General features: G+C 36.7%; 1 protein-coding gene across 1 annotated transcript in view; it reads left to right on the top strand.

Moving 5' to 3' along the window:
• The window catches only part of ATXN1 (ataxin 1), a 224,204-nt gene extending 211,527 nt beyond the window's left edge, over positions 1 to 12,677 (top strand). Inside the window, exons 5-6 of the mRNA XM_075213105.1 lie at positions 3,146 to 5,192; positions 10,831 to 12,677. Coding sequence (XP_075069206.1) covers positions 3,315 to 5,192; positions 10,831 to 11,355 — 2,403 coding nt within the window. The 5' untranslated portion in view covers positions 3,146 to 3,314 and the 3' untranslated portion in view covers positions 11,356 to 12,677. The remainder of the gene's footprint in view (positions 1 to 3,145; positions 5,193 to 10,830) is intronic.
• Positions 12,678 to 19,941: the final 7,264 nt, after the last annotated feature.

Genomic DNA, 19,941 nt, shown 5'->3' with positions numbered 1-19,941 from the left:
AGTATTAGCTAATTTGCATTAATATTGCTGCTTAGTGGCACAGTGTTTAGAATTGGGGTCATGGGTTTAATTCTGACTAGGACACTAACTGTGTGGAGCTTGGGTTTCCTCACAGTTTTCCGGTTCCCAGCCACTATCCAAAAAGAAACATACTGGTAGGCAGCAGTCAACGTTTACATTTAGCGGCGGTATGAAAATTGTAATGAGAATGTAAGTGAATGGAATGTGATAGTATTAAAATAAATGCAGTAGAATTGGCGGTATGGCATACCACTGTATACTGTACACCCCCACTTCAACAACTGCTGGTGTGAATAGGCTGCTGACTAAAACGGCCCTTAGTATGTTTGTGTGTGGTAGAGAATTTAAACTGTGATTTCCATTGGAGCAGGCACTGACTGGCATTGTTTTGGGTAAAGGTTCACTTCCACAGGATTCAAATTTCTCCAGGCACTGTGGCTGGGATAACTCAGTAATTTTGCTGCTGTGAGTTAGAATGGATTAGTGTTTCAGGTGTGAGAACCCATACTGTTTTAAATGGAAGTTTCCAAAAGTAATTAACAATTTTGGTGGCAGTTCTCTTTTGCTTGAGGATTTATGTAACTTTTGGGTAGTTTCCTGTTTATGGAGTTTTTTTTATGAAGTGCAAAAAGTCTAGTTTTGCAGAGTATGGTAGTGCAGCAACAAGAGTTCCTTTTTGTAGCGAGAGTATTAAAAATAGGTAAAGGGGTGCAGTGGGCACATTTCTAGAGGCATTCCTTGTTGTCCTACACTTTGCATGATGCACATCCATGTTGCACTTTCTATCAGCACTCTGAGCAATGTCATAAAAAGCTTCACACACACAAAAGGGATACAGGTAATAAAAACATTCTCAAATGTCCCCTTACTGTAAGACATATATTAAGCTAAACTAAGCAGTATTTTAGATGAAAAATGTAAAAGTTAAAATGAATAAAGTGGGTGGTCCTAAAGTGGTACTAGGTTGGACATTTCTGGTGGACCCACAACACTAGGCTTACCGCTGACTTACACAGCTGACAATGTTAATGATAGTTTAGAATTATGTACTAAAAACAAATTGGGCATTACTGCAATTTTCTTTGTTGTGAGACAGATGTTCCCAGCGCAGAGAGAGAAAATGATCACAAGTTCTTCCAACAGTTATCCTTTGTTCAACACAGTCTTCCCCTCACAGTTGTTTTCACACTTGTTTCAACACCCACCTACGCAATCCTAATAAAAGTCAGCACTTTGCACTACATAGTGTTATGTGTGGTTTTTTCCTTTCTGTACTTTTTATATTCTTAAGATTCAGATAAAAAATATCCTGTTTAGGGAACAGAAAATAAAGTGAAGAACAATGTCATATTCTAAAATGTTTTTTAAATCATTCAATGTATTTTTGTATTTATCACTGCACTGCTTTCACAGATGTTTATCGGGTTTTATTCCTACTATGTGGTATTGTGTATATAAATGATCAGCAGCATGAATCTTTATCAATATGAACAAGTGTAAGATATGTATTACCATACAGCATGCATGTAACGCAGCAACATCAGTCAGCTTTCATAAAACTTTATTTGTTGAATGCATATATTTCACTCTGAAATTCAGTATGAGGTTTCAGAACTCCAGCAGGGGACTATAAAACATCTTTATAGTATAATTACCAGTATGGATTTATGGAATGCCTTAACTATCCTTTGTGGTTAGATTGTGTGGAAAATGACCAGAAGTCAGCTTGGTAATTCATATGACTTAGCAACAGGTTTGGAACATTCGTCGCTGTGCAGTAGCAAAAATTGGGTTATTTGACTTCTTTTGAGGGTAAAGTAGGGGGCCTCAGTGTGGCAGCAGGAGCTTCGGAGGGGGCAGGTGGCCCACCATTGCCAGGCCCCCTCACCTTCAAGGCCTGTTGTGGTTGCACCCCCTGTAGTTCGCCAATTACTTTACATCCAATGGCTCTATTGAGAACACAGAAAATATAAGCTTAACAATAGAGTGAGATAGATGACATAATGCTGACATAAAGCCATGATTTTAGAGCGAATATGTTGCAATTTAGGCTACTTTAGATGTAATTTATTTTGTTGCTATTGTACATGGATTAATGAAGTAATTGCTTTATTAAAGTAGTCATATTGTAATGATATTATTATTATGATTATGCTATTTTCTTATAGCTATAGAGATACTGGGAAATAATGCAAATAGCATTGTTTATAGGTACAATTTTTGTATTTGTAATATTTTTGTCCATATATCAGCCATTCAGATTTGTCACTTCCCTTCATAGGACAACATAGAGTAGCATGGAAGCAATACTAAGTGGTATTTGTTTTACTTCATTTTCTTCCTCTTTTGTCTTAGTGCAGTCTAATGATATACTTGATAACAAGCAATATCTAAAAGGATTTAAAGGTTCAAATTTGAAAAAGCAAACGGATGAAATGTAATATAATGAATATTAAAGTCCTCCTTGTTCTATAATATATGTAAAGGAAAATAATTATGAACATTCTTCAAATTATTTGTGTTGTATTTTTTTCATTTGTTTAATCTACTTTTTCACTAGTGAATTTTGTGTGTGGACTGCAATGCATATATTCTATTATGCAAATGATCACCATTGTGTTGTGAGATGTGTGCAGGCAAATCGATCTGTACTGACACAATAAAATATTGTTCTGTACAGTCAATAGTACATTTCATTTTTCAATGTATGGTACTGTTTGTTGTGTTTTTAAGAGATTTCACCATTTGATTATGGATTACTTTGATGTCATTTTTTTTAATTGTGTTTATTTTAAAAAAAAACTCTTCCACGGATAAACAACTTTCTAAACTGCACTTTTTACACAGTTTTAGAGATGTTTAACTCAGGAGGGAAGATTCTGGTATATTAATATTTAATTACTCCAGATGGAATCTTATAAAAGTAAATTATTAATTTGTCTTGTTTTATGCTAATTGTTTACTCACAAAATGAGTGCCCTTCTTTGATCCCTAAGAAACTCATAAATTCATGTTTTAAAAAATATTTTACTGCTGTATAAAACCATAACTTTCAATACTGATCTTTTTCAATCAACTGTTGTCAAATCATTTTTATAGATTTGTTTTCTGTTTGTGCATTTAGATTCCACATCAACCGTTGGAACATTGTGCTCCCAGGGAGATGATTCCTCATGAAGTTGTTGGGTTCCCTTCAGGAATTAAATGTGATTTTCCTTTCACCAGACTGAAATCAGCATCTGTCAGACAGTGAGCAGGCAGTGGTGGTTGGCGGGGGTGGCAGAAAGCAAAACATGAAATCTAATCAAGAAAGGAGCAATGAAAGCCTACCACCAAAGAAACGTGAACTTCCCGCCACCAGTCGACCTTCTGAAGAGAAGACAGTCGGACTGACAAGTGAAAACCATCGTACAGATAGTTTATCGTGGCTCTCTGCCACGGCCAGCAGCCTTGGTGGGCGTCATCATGGGCCTGTAGGAACTTCAGTAGAGGCTGGTTTACAACAGGGGGTAGGTTTACATAAAACACTTTCGACTGGTATAGACTATTCCTCCCCTAGTGCTACAAGGTCGGTATCAGCTGCAACAACAGTTCCTGCCATTTACCAGACTGTGCAGTCTCAATCAGGGGCATCAGTATCTCCTGTGCAATATACTAATATGCCCCAAACGTTCCAATTTATTGGACCGCAGTACAGTGGACCATCATATACAGGATTCATCAATTCGCAGCTAATTTCACCTACATCGAATTCCGCATCAAGTGCTGTGTCCTCAACAACAGCAGGAGTCACCACTCCATCACAACGCGCCCAGATGGAGGCTTATTCCACTATGCTGGCCAGTGTAAGCGGCTTAAGCCAGCAGGGGCATAAAATTGAACCACATATAGATCGGACTCCTGGATTGATCGCAGCAGGATCACCACCTACCCACCTAAGTCAATATGTCCATATTTCCAGCTCATCACAGAGTGGAGTCAGAACTCTATCACCACCATCTATCCCAGTGCATCTACATACACACGCCCCAGTGATTCCACATACACTTACCCTGGGTACACCCTCCCAGGTGGTTGTGCAGTACTCAGATTCAGGAGCTCATTTTATTGCTAGGGACCCTATGAAGAAAGAAGAGAGTTTCAGGTCACAAGCCAAGGAGTTATTAAATGGGGAGATAGAGAAAGTTAGGAGATTTGTAGTTCCTACCCCCACTGATGCACAGCTAATGAAAGCAGGCAATAATAAACCAGCTTCCCAACATTATGAGACAAGGCACGTAGTTGTGCACCCTAGTACTGAATTCAGTGCTCGGGATCCCTCAGGTGTTCGGACCTCTGTCATGGTAGTGCCCAACAGCAACACAGCTGCCACAGACATTGATGTTCAACAAACCATTAAGAGAGAAACCTCACCCTCAACAGCTCATAACAAGGGAAGCTTTCACTTAGGAAAACCAGCCCACCGGTCCTATGCTTTATCCCCACAACAGACTTTATGCGCAGAAAGCGTAAAAACAATGGCCACTTTATCTCCTCACACAGTCATCCAGACAACTCACAGTGCAGCAGAGCAACTTTCTGTTGGGCTGCCTGCTGCAGCCTTTTATGCGGGTACACAACAGCCAGTCATTGGCTATCTCAGCAGTCAACAGCAAACCATTGGCTACCCTGGAAACTTGCCCCAGCACTTGGTGATTCCAGGAACCCAGCCATTGCTCATACCAGTTGGCAATCCAGACATTGAATCATCTGCGGTGGGGGTAGCACCTGCTATTGTCACTTCATCTCCCCAGTTTGCAGCAGTGCCTCATACATTTGTCACTACGCCCATTCCTAAAAGCGATAACTACAGTGCTGAATCACTGACAACTCAAACAGCGTACCAGACAGCATTGGTTCCGGCTCAAATCCACCTCCCAGTCGTACAGTCTGTTGCTTCTCCAATGGCAGCTGCCCCTACACTGCCCCCTTACTTCACAAAAGGGTCAATCATTCAGCTGGCCAATGGTGAGCTAAAGAAGGTAGAGGATTTGAAAACTGAAGATTTCATACAGAGTGCTGATATTAGCAATGACTTGAAAATAGACTCCAGCACAGTGGAGAGGATTGAGAACAGCCATAGTCCAGGCATTGCTGTGGTACAGTTTGCTGTGGGAGAGCACCGGGCACAGGTGGGTGAGAGAATCACTTGTTATGGAAAATATAAATGTTCTAGTAAATATTTAGCATTTTCAAGCACTCATGTAAAGTCTTTCTGTTTTCCATCATTATTGGTATACTTATTTAAATCTATATTCCAGGTTTAAACATGTTATAGACATTCATCTGTTATTGATAGATAGATGTTAACAGTAGCACATAGCTTCAACTATGCCAGCTCATGCATTTCCTTGTATAAGAAAGTTGGAAGAGGAAGGGGCATAGTCAACATGTAGCCAATCCAAGCATCTACATGTTACAACAGTACAGATTAGTCAGATGAGGCTTTGTCAAACAGACATGAAGATTATTCTAATGCACCTTGTTATGGAACAAAATTCATATATCACATGTTTTTATTACATAGCCTTTCTAATGCGAGTTATATGAGGATTATAATAGGATTATTAAACAATTGAAAACAACATTATGCCTTATGAAAATGGGGGGCAGAAAAGTTTGATACAGAGTTTCATTCTATAAATAAAATTCACCTAAAATGTTAACAAGATTACCGAGATTGCATTTTGTAGTTGTAATAAATTGAAATTATAGGCAAGGAATGCCCAACAATTTATCTTACTTAACCCTTAGTATTCTGTGATGTTAATTACTACAGAAATCACCTCTGGTCAGAAGTCCCAGCTGTGTACCAATTAAACTACTTTTCATACTAAATAAGAAATCTATACCACACAAGGCATGCTGTCGATACAGTGACAAGAGAAGTCCACAAAATGTTGAGCCAAAATATTTTGCACTATAAAACTGTGAATCTATGCATTGGAAACCATTTGGTTCTGGGAAATACTTGTAATATAGTCAGTAGCAGATCACTTCTATAGCAAGTCAAATAAAGAACTGTGAAGTTGTGAGTTTCCTACTATAATGCCCACAGACACTTTGGGGTACTGATGTGTATTTCTATATGTATAGCTCCAGTGGTCTAATTGGCAATTTAGAAGGGCTTATATGGAAATTTGGAGTAAATGGCCAGGGACCTGGGGGATACCTAGGCTCCCAAAAGCTTGAGGGACTTTGATAGTGTGAAATAAATTTTAGATGCTTTTTAACAATATATTGTATATTTTAAAACATATACAATTATGCAAGGCTATCTAACCTGTCCCACCTCTCCGATATCCAATTACCTCGCCCTTGTGTCCTTCCACCATTCCCTTATGTCCCCTGTGTTACTTCAACTTTCCCTAATATCTGCTGTGTTCCTACATCTTCGTTATGTCTCCTTTGTCCACTTACAATTATACCAGTAGTCCATGACTGTATCATACTTGGCCACCCCAAATTTTGGTAGCTCTCCAAAACTTCCAGGTGTGCAGGCCATTCTCCCGCATCTCACTTATCGAAGTGAGAGGGATGGGAGCCTCCATGACACGATTAGTTGAAATGATGTTATTCGTTGTGCCCAATTCCCTCCCTACATGTATTTCACCTACCCACCAGGATAGTATGGACTATATTATTTTATTTTGCACCCACAAACATGTTAATTATTATTTATTTATTATCCTTTATTTATATAGTGCCAACATATTACACAACGTATTATGTGAAGATAATCTTTTCAATCATTCACATCAGTCCCTGCTCCAGTCTAAATTCCCTACCGCACACACACACACTAGGTTCAGGTTTGTCAACCTACCAGTATGTTTTGGACTGGGACTTTGGTATAATAAACTATCGAATACATAATGAAGTCCTAACATGTTTACTTTGCTTTTTCTGAGTACTATGACTAACTACTCTATTTTACACAAACACGTTACAGTTCGCTAACAAAAGCTGGTGACTGATTGGTGGAAAGACAAGCTAGACTCTTGGCATTTAACATATTTTAATAGAGCATAATACTGTTAGTCCCTTTGAAAACCATACAGTGAATAGATCATCCTTACACTGGCCACACACCATGCAGTCTGGTCATTTGGCCTGATTCCTGAATGGCCAGAAGTGTGATCAATTTGGCGACATCTCAGCAGCAAATTGTACTCTTGTGGCTATTTAACCGCCATGGGTCTAGAAAAGGATCCAATCCGATTGCATTATTCTCCGTCATCTCACTTATTTTGGGTTCAGACATTAATTGGTTTCAGGCCAGTTTGCTGATGTTGCTGATAATATTGCACATTGGGTGTTCAGATTTAGCCTTATGCATATTTATTATTTATCTCTGTCTGATTTTAATGAAGATACATGAAGCAAAAAAAATATATCTGCAACATAAAGTCCTGCTAATAATTCCCAGATAACTTGGGGTTCTCCTGAAAAATGGCAGCATGTAATGAGCAATTTAAACTTGATTTATTCATCAAGCGCAGCTGTCCTTATATTCAATGTAAGGCAAGGCAGTAGTTCATTCTCCTTGTTTATTTTTGTTTTTGCCTTTAAATAAGGCCACCAAACATGATTCATTAAATACCAGAAATAATGGCTACATTTATTTAGTAAATATGTAATAAATGTTTTATGTTGCCTAAACCGCATTTGTTTGGTTCTTAGTTATTGAAAATAAAACTGTGAAATCTATATGATAAAATCATGTACAAATAGCATTCTAAATTCCCCCACCCACAATTTTAAAGGGCAAGCCCAGCTCATGTATGACTAATACCATAAGAATCTTAGTGGTGCTGGCTATTTGTTGCAGCATGTTGTGGTGTTGTATGGAGAAATACCATCAGATATGAAATATTTATCTTCCTTTCTCTGTTTTATACAAATTACACCACAGTTTGTTTCTGTCTCTCAGCTAGTGAGAAAAGCACTAGATAAGAGTTGTTTCATCTTTTTTAAATGTATGATATTTCTTCATGTACATGAACACACAATTAGTACTGGGCTTCAGTCACACCCTGACTAACCCTGCTTACACAGAGTGGTATATAGTGAAACAGTGCAGTATAGTCTAAAATAAGTGTGTTGTGACACAAGCTGCAGTGTCAACAAGCCCATCAGCACAGGCAATACAGAATTGTGCAGCAAGTAACACAATCATACTGTATCCAGTAACAAACCTCCACTAGCTTTTTAGTTAGTTTAGCTAGTGAAAGATTATTAGGGTTTCTATAAGCTGCAGAATACTGTTTGTATTCTATTTGTTGCACCATAGTATTAAATCAGCTTTAATGTTTAGGACCCTGTTAGTAGCAATGGACAATGTGGGGGGGGCAGGTAAGAGCATCCAGGTCTACCTGTGTAGTGGGAGGAGCCATGAACTTGGTGACCACACCCACTTCAAGTTCTATATAAGGGGCCCCAAGAAGTTGCTGTACATGGGCCTGAGGTTCCTCTTGGTGGCCCAGCTACAGCCTTGTACAGTAGGACAGGATGATAATTGCTAGCCAGGACACTTATGTTTTTACATGTTGGCAGGTAAGGCAGAGCATTTCTTTCAAACTGTCTTATAAATGGCCTTGCAGATCACACTTTTTTTATTATGATGTTCTTTGTATGAGACAAATATATCCTCTACAGGTGTAAAGGAATAGATGGCAGAATCTCTGAATATTTCAACTATGACTACATACTTCTGAGGAAACTATTCTATTAGTGAGCCAAGCATTGGGACGTTTCCATTCTTACAGGCCACACTCTTCATTTTACTGTATTTGCCCTAATAATAATGATACAGTATATTCCCCATAGTCACCTGAAAGGCTGCAGCGTGCATGAGTCATGGCATCTCCATTCATGTTTTTCCTGCCTGTTAATGTAACTGACCTACTTACTCTTTTTTAAAGTTTGCCTAAAATACTAATTGAGTTCTTACTAATTAAATCACATGCACCAAAGTTTATTATTAGTAAGTCATGCCATAACATGTAGAATTCTGTTTATTTTTCAATTAATTGTGCTTTGTTCAAGTATCTGCTAGTGGCTCATTCAAATAACTAAATACTATATTAGAATTTTAATCTATATTTTTTTACTTTTTTAGACATTCAGTCTTTTTTAAAGTAGAAAATAAGCAAGGTTTCGGGAACACTGCAGAGGAGCATGGAGAGACTGCGCTCTCCATGCTCCTCTGTATAGCTCTGTACAGTGTATAAAGCGTTTTGATTGCACTGGTGTGTAAAGTTGACAGTGACTGTGTGTTTAGAGTGATGAAAGCAGCAGATGCTCCTTAACCTCTGAACCTTCTGTCAGCCAATCAGAAATCAAGCTTTTGAATTGCATTGGAGACTATGCAAAATATCCTAATATAAATAGAAGAATCTGTTCTTAAAATGGCTTTGACGTAAAGACTATATATTTACACCATATTTTATTAAAGCGTGTTTATTTAGGAGGTTAAAATAGCTGTTTTGTCATTTTTAATTTCTTTAAAAAAGTATTTTTTTTTGCCATGATTTCTTAAACTACACATTTTTCTACTCATTTTCTATTCTAGACAGGATCATTTCCTACTTTTCTGCTAATTGAGTCCAAATAATATGTAAAAACACCTACATTATATCCGCCCACTTTTACGTATTGGCATAGGAAATTGTGGGAAAAAAATATGATATAACGTCACAGAATATGCTGTACAAAGAAGGAAAACCCTAAAGACAAATTAAGGCAAAATGTAAATCGCTCCTCTTTTATAAACTGTCCTCCCGTCAGTGAGTTTCTCTGGCATTAGAAGACCTGCAAACAGATAACTGATTGGTGTAATGGAAATTACAGCTGCTAGTTCCCTCCTTCAAACACAAGTGACCAGATATGCAGAGGAGAATGGAGAGAACTGAATTACATGTGATTTATTCTAATTTCTCAGTACTCTTGTAAGAGGGATAAGATTAGAGACATCCATATGTTCTTAACTGTAACAGTGCAAGAGTGGCAGTGATAAGATGAGCGTACAAGAACAATATAAGTCTCTGAATACCATTTTTATGCTCATAAGGGGATAGCGAGAATATAGGATTTCCAACAACCATAGTGCACCAAAAAGTTGGCTTCCTGACTGACAGGTTGAGCACCCATGACCTATGCCATTGACTTCATAATGACATTTTTCATTTTGCACAGGTGTCAGGAAGTACAACAAATTCTGCTAAATCTCTGATTATTCAAAAGCAGAATTTTGTTGGGCACATAATGAAAACCAGATAATTTCTTGGCTGCAGACCAGACAGAAACTGCTAGTTTATGCAAAGAGATGACTTGCCCAATAAAGCATAGCACACGGAATATCTTGCACTCATCTTTTAATTTATCATTAGCTACATTCTCTCAATGTAAATAATAACCAGGCCCACATTTGAGACTGAGATCTCAACAAAGTTATACAGTCTCTTTTGTAAGCCCTATTCAGGTTTATATTCATAAATAAAATGCAACGATAAACCATGGAGACATTTAAAAAAAAAGATAATTAGAGTGTGCTGTACCATTGGGGGCTAAAATGTGCATAGGCCGCCAATGTGTCACTTGTGTGATTGTATAAGGAGCTAAATCTCACAAGTTCACAGGTAGCTGATGAGAAAACCCTGTCAAACATTATATCCTTCCCTACAAAATAAACAAATCATTGATTGATGTAGATTTTTTCATTACTGTAAATATGAAAAAAACACATGTTCTCTTATTGTTTCTCTACAGGTCAGTGTGGAAGTCTTGATAGAGTATCCGTTTTTTGTATTTGGTCAAGGCTGGTCATCCTGCAGTCCTGAGAGAACTAGCCAGCTGTTTGATTTGCCATGCTCCAAGTTATCGGTTGGAGATGTCTGCATATCGCTTACCCTCAAGAATCTGAAAAACGGCTCGATAAAGAAGGGGCAGCCCATGGATTCAGCTAGCATCCTGCTGAAGCATCCAAAGAATGACAGTCTATCTGGAAACAAACATAGGTATGCAGAACAGGAGAATGGGATTAATCAGGGAAGTGCACAGGTGTCATCTGAGAATGGCGAACTAAGGTGTCCTGCTGGATTGAATACCGCGACCTTTGAAGCCAAAATAGAGCCTGGCAAGCCTGTGGCAACAAGGAAGAGGAGGTGGTCTGCCCCAGAATCCAGAAAACTAGAGAAGTCTGAAGATGAACCACCATTGACTCTTCCCAAGCCTTCTTTTATTCCTCAGGAGGTTAAGATTTGCATCGAAGGTCGATCTAATGTAGGCAAGTGAAACATGTTTAGAGAAGACAAATTAGGCTTACCCTTGTCTTTTTTATTCAGATTACTGTACTGTAGAATAAATAACCCAGTATTTACATGTTATCATCTTATTTTAGGTTTATGTTAGAACATTATTATAGTTGCGGCTGGTATCTTGCAGGAGACTCTTGATGCATATGTTCTTTCCACAAGTGTTCAATAGTGCAGTAGCTAGGATTTGGGGAAGCTACTTGAGAGGCAGTTTAAGTCTTGATGGAGAGGATTGTATAAACATGGCTTCTGTGATGTAGTTGTAGGGTGCCAACTTCAAAGTTCAAACAACTTCTGCTTTTTAATCTTTCAGAGAGGATTACAAGGGAAATGAAGAAAAGAAATGTGAGCTATCCCTTGTTGCAGGGTATAGCTTCTTGACTGTGTTTATGTTGCGGGTCACTGGCACAAAGAAAAAGTAACAGTTTATGGTCATTGTCACGTTGACAATGTTAAAAATAACATTTCACATATGTTGGAGTGATTATCCAAGATCCTGTTTCCTTTAATTGGTCTCGTCATAGGTTTGTGACTAGTGCCATGTATCCTTTTGGTGTTGTGTAGTTTCGACATTTGTTGATGATCCCTGTACTTATAGACAGCAGAGGACATTTAAGATAACTTGAGTTTCTACTGACTGAATACACCTTGGCTATGGCACTTGCTCTACAAATATCTTCATTTCATCCTAAGGAAGCCTAACTGCACAAGTCAACATTAGAGGGACAAAGTCCCTCTATGCTCTAAAAAGTTTCTAATTTTTTTTGTGCTGTGAAAAATTCAGTCATGTATGTCCTTTTGATTATTTTATATTATTAATATTATAAAATTCCAATTGTGTAACTGCTGGAATAGCATTGCTTGCCTCAGTAACAAGGAAAGCAAAGCTTGACAGGACGCAGAGGCCAATATTAACTTTCAAACCCCTCTAGCAGATTCCTGTTAGGACAGACATTTGTTATAATATAGCAAGTAAATGTCTTGTAAACATGGCGTGTGCTGACCAAGTTCTAAGCACACTGCGTCTTTAGAGCACTAACATTAATTGCTTGCATTCTAGGTGCAAACATTTTGTGTTCAACTTTAGTTCTTTAGTAACAACTGGTGCCACTTTTATGTTTTTAAACTTCAGTGTGACACATTAAGGAACAAGAACTGGAGGAGTGATAAGAGATTGTCTATTAGCACTTAAAATGCTGTTCACACTTTATTGCCGAGCATCTTGGTCTCATGTTTGCTAAGTACTGTATCTCTCTTTTAATCTGTGTATTTGAAAAAAATATATATATTTGTTTTTCTTTTAATTTTTTTTTTTTTGAACCCTGAAACCTACATGAAAATATGTAGAGCTTCTTAGAGCAAGATGTTGAACGTTTTAATGTGGTTTCAAAGGGATGAATGTAAATTTTGACCTAGGATGTGAGCGTTTATTGTCCCAAAGGACTACTTTACAGAAGGCACTTTTAGAAAAGGAAGCGTTGAAGTCACATGTGAGCTGACATGATTACGGAGAATCGATAGGGAAATATTAAGCTAGATAGAAAAATAAAAAAGGTGTCCAGTGTTTTAAAAAGAAGATGGACTTTAAACAAAAAAAAAAAATGAGAAAACCACAAAAAAAAAAATCTTGCAGTTTGCACATCTTGAGTTTTGCATCTGAATGATATTCCTGCAAATTAAATGTAATAATGTTGTAGAGACAGGAATGAACAGCTGAAAGAACATGGATACATGTAGCAATTACTTACTATTAACTTGCCTAATTTGTTAATGTAGTGTTTCTTTCACAGTTTCAATCTTTCTGTCACACTGAACCAACTCTGAGAAGGAACACTGAGAAATCACAGTGTAGTAGAGTCTGTTTGTGTAAGTGTGTGTGTGTGTGTGTGCGCTTGTGTGTGTGTGTGCGTAGTATTGTTTTTTTTTCCCTGCTTTTTATTAACCTCTACAACAAGCACCTATAGTCATGAGTACAAAATGATTTTATGTAGATATGCATATTTTACCATTTTTTATGTTAAGGTAAAATAAAAATGGAAATCATAAAAGAGAAAAGGTATATTGCACACATAAAAATATAAAATAAATGTGTAGTCCCACTATGCTAGTCCCAAATGTAACATATACAGAATTGTAATTTTTTTTTTACAAATTGCCTTTTCTTCCTCTTGTTCATCCTGACTGCCCTATGTTATGGTAGCTTGCCCTGGTATTTTTCCCCCTTTTCCGTTAAGAATTTTTAGAAATGTGTGACACGTTTTCTCTGATTACAGAATCACTGTTGCATTTATGTTCTCCGTAACATATATATTTATCTTACAGAACTAGATGTTGTGTACTATGAGATATTTGTTACTCGGGCCTTGCATAAAGTAGCTTTCATGGATCTGATTTCCAAAGCTAGTAACATCACTTAGGTCACACAACTCCAATATCCATGTTCTAGTTTAAATGTAACTTTAAGAAGATACCATTTCATAGAAAATTGGTATCTATATACTTGTGTCTAATGACAGAATATATTTGCTGTTGTATAGGGATTTCCAAACTTAGCTTGTAGCATTTTAGTTCATTTGCCAATGATTTTGTAAATGAATTTGGTCTATGTTCGAATTTTTTCAATTTTTTTTGTCAATGTCATCAAAATCACAAAATGTCTGTTGTGCCTCCATTTTACTGAATTGTAAAGCTCTGTTTGACCCTAATGCTACAGCACCTATACTAATAACTGGCAAGCTCTCAGGTACAGCTCTCTATTGTTTATTAGTCCGGCAGGGAGAGAAGAGAATAGATTCCTTTCTCTAAGGTAAGAGTGTCCTGACATTTCACTAGACATTAAAACAACAAATAGGCTGAAATCCATTCATCAAGGTACACAAAACGTTAACTATACATACATTAATATATTTACATGTGTGTATGTATATATACTACATGTAGATTTATGAGCAGAACATAGAATTTCATTAATAAAATGGGAAAAGGACCAACATTTTGCGCAATAACCATCTGTTTAAAATAACATTAAAGTTAATCATCATAACAACTAATAATATCTCCGCCAACCCCGAAAGCAATAACAAAACCTAGTTAATGAGAAGGAAGACTGGCACATCCTGTAGCACTGAACTAGAACATACTGTAACCCTCTGTAGCTTCTACCTGTCTCCTTTTTCAGTGATTCTATAGGTTATTACAGTGAGCACCAAAATTCTGTTACCCAATTTCATTCAGGAGGAATTGTCTTAGACGGCTTTTTCAGTGCTGCATCTATCTGAACCCATTTCTTAGCCCCTCATGGGTAACACATGTATTGCAGCACATTACTGGCTGTGGAGGGATTAATGTTCTACTTATTCTCCTCAGGGCACTTTTTCTCTTCTGTTTAATTTGGTATGGTAAGAGGGATGGGAATGTGTAAGGAATTACAAGTACCACTATACCACGCGCAAAGGCAACAGAACTCACAGAGAATATTCCTGAAAATCTCAATGTTGGGAGCATCTGAACGCAAACCCCCCTATTATTGTGGCTCTTCATGCAAATAAAATGTCAGTTTGGAGAATCACTAAGGGGCAGCTCAAGACATGACAAGAGAGGGACAGCAGTGCCAATTCTGGTTTAGAATTTGATTGTAGAACGGATTCCTTCACTTAGGAGAGATCATATGGATACCAAGGGCGGTTAACCCTTTTATCTCCAAACTGTAGCAACATAATAGCTGCCATTCCTATAGCAGAGAAAAGACCGGGGGAGTAGCTGAGAAGACAAACGCATTCTACATGAGTAGTCGAGACTGTCTTGTGCAATCTGGCAGTGCCTCCTTGTTTTAGTCTATGCCTGTGACTGTTATTTAACTTAAAAACATACCTTCATAAAATACATGGGGTGATAGAAAGAGAAATGACTTATTTTTGTAAATAACAATAGATGAATGAATTTATGTTGAGTGAGTTGTTCAGGGCCATCCGAAATATATTGTATAAAACAGGTATCTCATTATCCATGTCCCACTGTAGCATTCAACTGTTGTGCTTGTGTGGTGTGTATAATATATTATACACAAACACTCTTTACAAATAAGTGTCTCATCTCTGTGTGCACAGTTGTCAGCAGCGGTAAAGAAAAGAAATACACCAGCTGCATGGAGACAAGGCAAAAATAACTTGGTTGCTATGCAACATCTCTATTATCTCATCCTTAGATGCAATATAAAGTCTCTATACATGATGGCATCACATTTCTATGCTGAATTCAGAACTTTGTATCCTGGTATAGGAATTTATATGATCAAGGTTTAGAATCCTAGTTCTAAGTTCCGTGTTTGTGACATAGGAATGCTTGTTGATGGCTCCCAGTATTTTCATGGGTGTCAGTCATGTCTATTGAATGTCCAGGATGCTCCGCGACATCACCGTTTTTGTTAAGAAGAGATCATTCACATATATGGCCACGTGAATAAATATGAATGTAATATGAGCAATTCATGTACTTGTTATTTCACTTGTTACAGATTTTTAATATCTTTAACTGATGGCTCCGCCATTTGTTAAAAAAAATGTAATTCCAGGGTCAGGTATATATAGCTGTATGTATAGTGAGAAAAAATAGAGATAAAAAAGATAGAGATCTAAGTGTATATAGACATCATATATATTTTTTACATTTCAAAGTATACATACAGGTGAAGTGTTATTTTTCTACCCCTTACATTCAGTAAGCCCAAAAAGGAAAATTGGCACCAATCATTATGGTGCCTCAACAATTAATAATAGATATTTTTTAAGATGCTATAAACTATACAAACAACATTAAAGCAGCAGTCCATTGAATTGTTTGTTACAGATATAGGGAAATTCATATTTTACTGCATGCTTGGGTGAGTTGAAAGGTCTTTCCGTTAAGAAAATTACAATAGGTGTTGAAGTTGCTGTCTGTTCACTCTTCAGTGTCTCTCGGATGAGTCTCAGCTTCTTGTATATTGTATTTGTTGTGAGGTTTCACTGCTGACTAATGTTTTAAGAATTTTGCAACCAAATATTATGTGCTGGCCACTTACTGGGAGAGATGGCTGAGGAAGGGTTAAAATGGACTGCTGCTTTTACTTTGCGTGTGACTGTGTGGGTCGTTGATGTGTTTCTGTTATTGTTCAGTTGTGGAATTAATCAGAACTGTGGATGAGCTATCCTTTCAATATATATCTCCCTAGATCTCATCCTACCATTATATTCATACTTGGCGCACCTGCTTATTAAGTCTGACGCAACTAGTGATTGTGAACTATATGCGCTGCTTTTTTTGTTTTGTGTTAAGTCTGGATCCTTGCGTAGAACTTCATGGTACTCTTGTCTTTGTTTCTTGAGCTGGGTGGATTAAGAGGTGTAACAATAGTTGATATAGATCTGTCCAAATGACATTCAGCTTAAAGCAGACCAGGCTTGTTCTGTTACCCATATCCTCTTTGCAATAGTATTTGACAACAGTCATTTTTTTTTAAAGTATTTTTAATGCTAGACATTGAGTTTACAATAACAGACACAATCATCTATAAATTAGTCAGGGAGACAATTAAGAAAAAGATGCTCGATAGGGATTTCTATACATATGATGACTGTTGCTTACAGATTTTATCCGGGTAATCGCACCATTATGTGTGGGTCACGTTAGGGGGGAGGGTGGATTGGTGGGGGGATTTATTTGACAATGTTTTTTGCCTTATGTCTTTAAAATTCAATATGGATTATGTTTCCATTTGTATATGTGATCCCCTAACCTCCTTTAGTAATTGTGTATATTTACCATCTACACCAACCTGGATATTTCTAATTTTATCATGTCCATCTGTAACATCACTGTTTCACAGGAAGTGACATAATTACTGTTTCCTGTCAAATAACTTTTAGAAACTTTTCACACCTCTTACTCAGGGATGGGGCTGGTGTATGTTTGGTACACTGATGTGACCAGAAGCAGCACTTTCACTACTCTGGAGTAGGGATGTTCAATTTCTAATGTTTGGTCTTCTTTTTCTCTTTGGCTTAGAACTACGCCATTTAATTATACTATATAAAATGCAATATATAGATACAACAGTGAATTAAATGTCATTTATATAACCATTGTCTACGTATAAAAAATATGTGCTGTCAATCTGTTTTCAGCAAAATTCCTTTCTCTTCAAACATACGCAACAAAACTGATTAACATTGAAATTGCTGTAAAATAGGTACATAAATTTGTCATGAATGATATTTCAAACCATTGACTGAAAGGGAGGAGTAAGATCAAAATTATGGAAGCAAAAAAAATGCACTTTTACTTATCTTGCGGAAAACTGACAAGATAACACTCCAGTGGTAAAAAAATAAAATAAAACTGAATGGAAAGTATCTGGATGTTCTACCAATGTGGTCTTTATTACGGCCTTCTATTTCATATAAAACAGAATATTCTTTCAAATAAAATGGTAGCAGAATAACATAGTTACATATGTCAATTCCTGTTGTATTTTTTAGCAGTGTTGTGTTAAACCAAAATAGAGAAAAAAAAATCAAAACATCTTGCACACCTCTACTCCAGAGTGTACTTTTTTTCTTTTTTAATTTTTACGCGGATGACCTCGCTTCAGATGTGTTACCTTACTGATAGAACCTTTTCTTGTATCACTATACTGTATGTTGTGGGAATATATATATATATTTTTTTTTTATGTAAACCTAATCTGAGAAGCGTATACTTTTTTTTTTTTTTTGAAGCACTCATATTTAGGAGTACATGACAAGCTTAAAAGAAATTGCACAAAAAAATGAATGTTGAAATGAATAACTTAGTGTTTGATAAGACATGGATTCAGTTAAAACAGTGGTGGGTTTCATACTTTGTAAAGTGAGCCTGTGTGTGTGTAATATATATATATATATATATATATATATATATATATATATATATATATATATATACACACACACAAATGGGTGTATGTGTGTACATATATATATATATATATATATATATATATATATATATATAATGTGTGTATGTGTATATATATATATATATGCGTGTATGTGTGTGAGGATGTGTTTGCGTGTGTCCGTCTGTGTATAAACACGGTGTGTTTATACATGTGCGCACACATAGAGATACACATTTGTATACAAAAGTAGAAAGGTAAAACATTGCTATTTTTTCTTATTGTACATAGAATTCTGTCAAGTTTAGATGATCAGGTGTATATGGCTTCAGCCAGAGACAATATCTACTTTAGTAGTGGCTTGTAAAGGACAAGTATACTTAATTTTAACTGTTTCACTTATATATTTGGAGAGGTTGGACTCATCTCTAGTGATAATGAAGTAACTGACCAAAAAGAAAGCTGGGGGGATATGGTCAATATTAAATGTAGTAACTGTGGGGTTATTATAATGTGATTATACATTGTATTAACATGTTATGATGATAATAATGCTGCACTGTTATCCTTTCCACTTGCATTCAAACTTTATTATTAAACAGACTTTGACGAACCCTCAAAATGGAAATGTTTAAACAGAATTTATCACCAATAGTATTTTTGTAAAACATCTCTAGTTAGACTTGAAGCTTACATACATATGGAACTGGCCTGCTCTAGAAAAGCGAATTGATCAATTGTTGGTAGTGAACCACAGCTGCCCCACCCACTCACCATATACTATGTGAGTGGGGTAGAATCAGTGTAATCTTTAGGAATTTATTTGCACCACTTTTCTGAACCCGGTTCCATTTGTACAGCTAGGAGTAGATTTATCAATCCTTCTAAAAAGGAAAAGTGGCTGTGTTGCCCATAGCAACCAATCTGATTCTAGCTATAATTTTCTAGAAATTACTAGATCATGATAGCTAGAATCTGATTGGTTGCTGTGGGCAACACATCCACTTTTCCTGTTTAGAAGGATTGATAAATCTACCTCCTAATGTAATTTTGACTCTCTGTGAATCTCTTGATATTCATGTATTAACTGTGTGATCCCTATTTTCCTAAGCTCATAATGAGATATATAATTAGTTTTTACAAACATGTAGGAAATAAGAATTCACATGAGGTGTTCTTTGTACAGAACATTGATTTACAATTGAATTGTGATTTGTCTAAGAATGTTAAAAAGCAAACACTAGACTAGGGGCAGCCCACACTCAGTCTTTGTAGGTGGTTTTTATTCTTAATTGTGATGAAATATTGATGGAGTTGCTAGCCCTTTGTGTCCCATGATAGGTGACACATAACACCCTACTGTCCTTTTCAGTTCACAGAACATTTTATTTCAATAAAACATTTTCAGAGCCAGGTTAGATAAATGATACCATTGCTCAGGGGCTCAGAAAGACCAGTATTGGAAAATACACATTGTTACTCACTTCAGTACTTTTTAATGAAGTGTTTCTGGAGAGTGGGCATGAAATAAAAGGTCAGCAATGTTCTATTCAATACAAATTAGTTTGTCCTCTGTCATATAAATATGGAAACTGTTTAGATCATTCCCCCCACCTAAAAAAAACACTTTTTGATCTAATTTCAGCATGACTG

Source organism: Mixophyes fleayi, chromosome 5 (assembly GCF_038048845.1).
Source record: "Mixophyes fleayi isolate aMixFle1 chromosome 5, aMixFle1.hap1, whole genome shotgun sequence".
Taxonomy (NCBI): Eukaryota; Metazoa; Chordata; class Amphibia; order Anura; family Limnodynastidae; genus Mixophyes; species Mixophyes fleayi.
The sequence above is the reverse complement of the archived record's forward strand: the minus strand, read 5'-3'. Positions and strand labels throughout refer to the sequence as shown.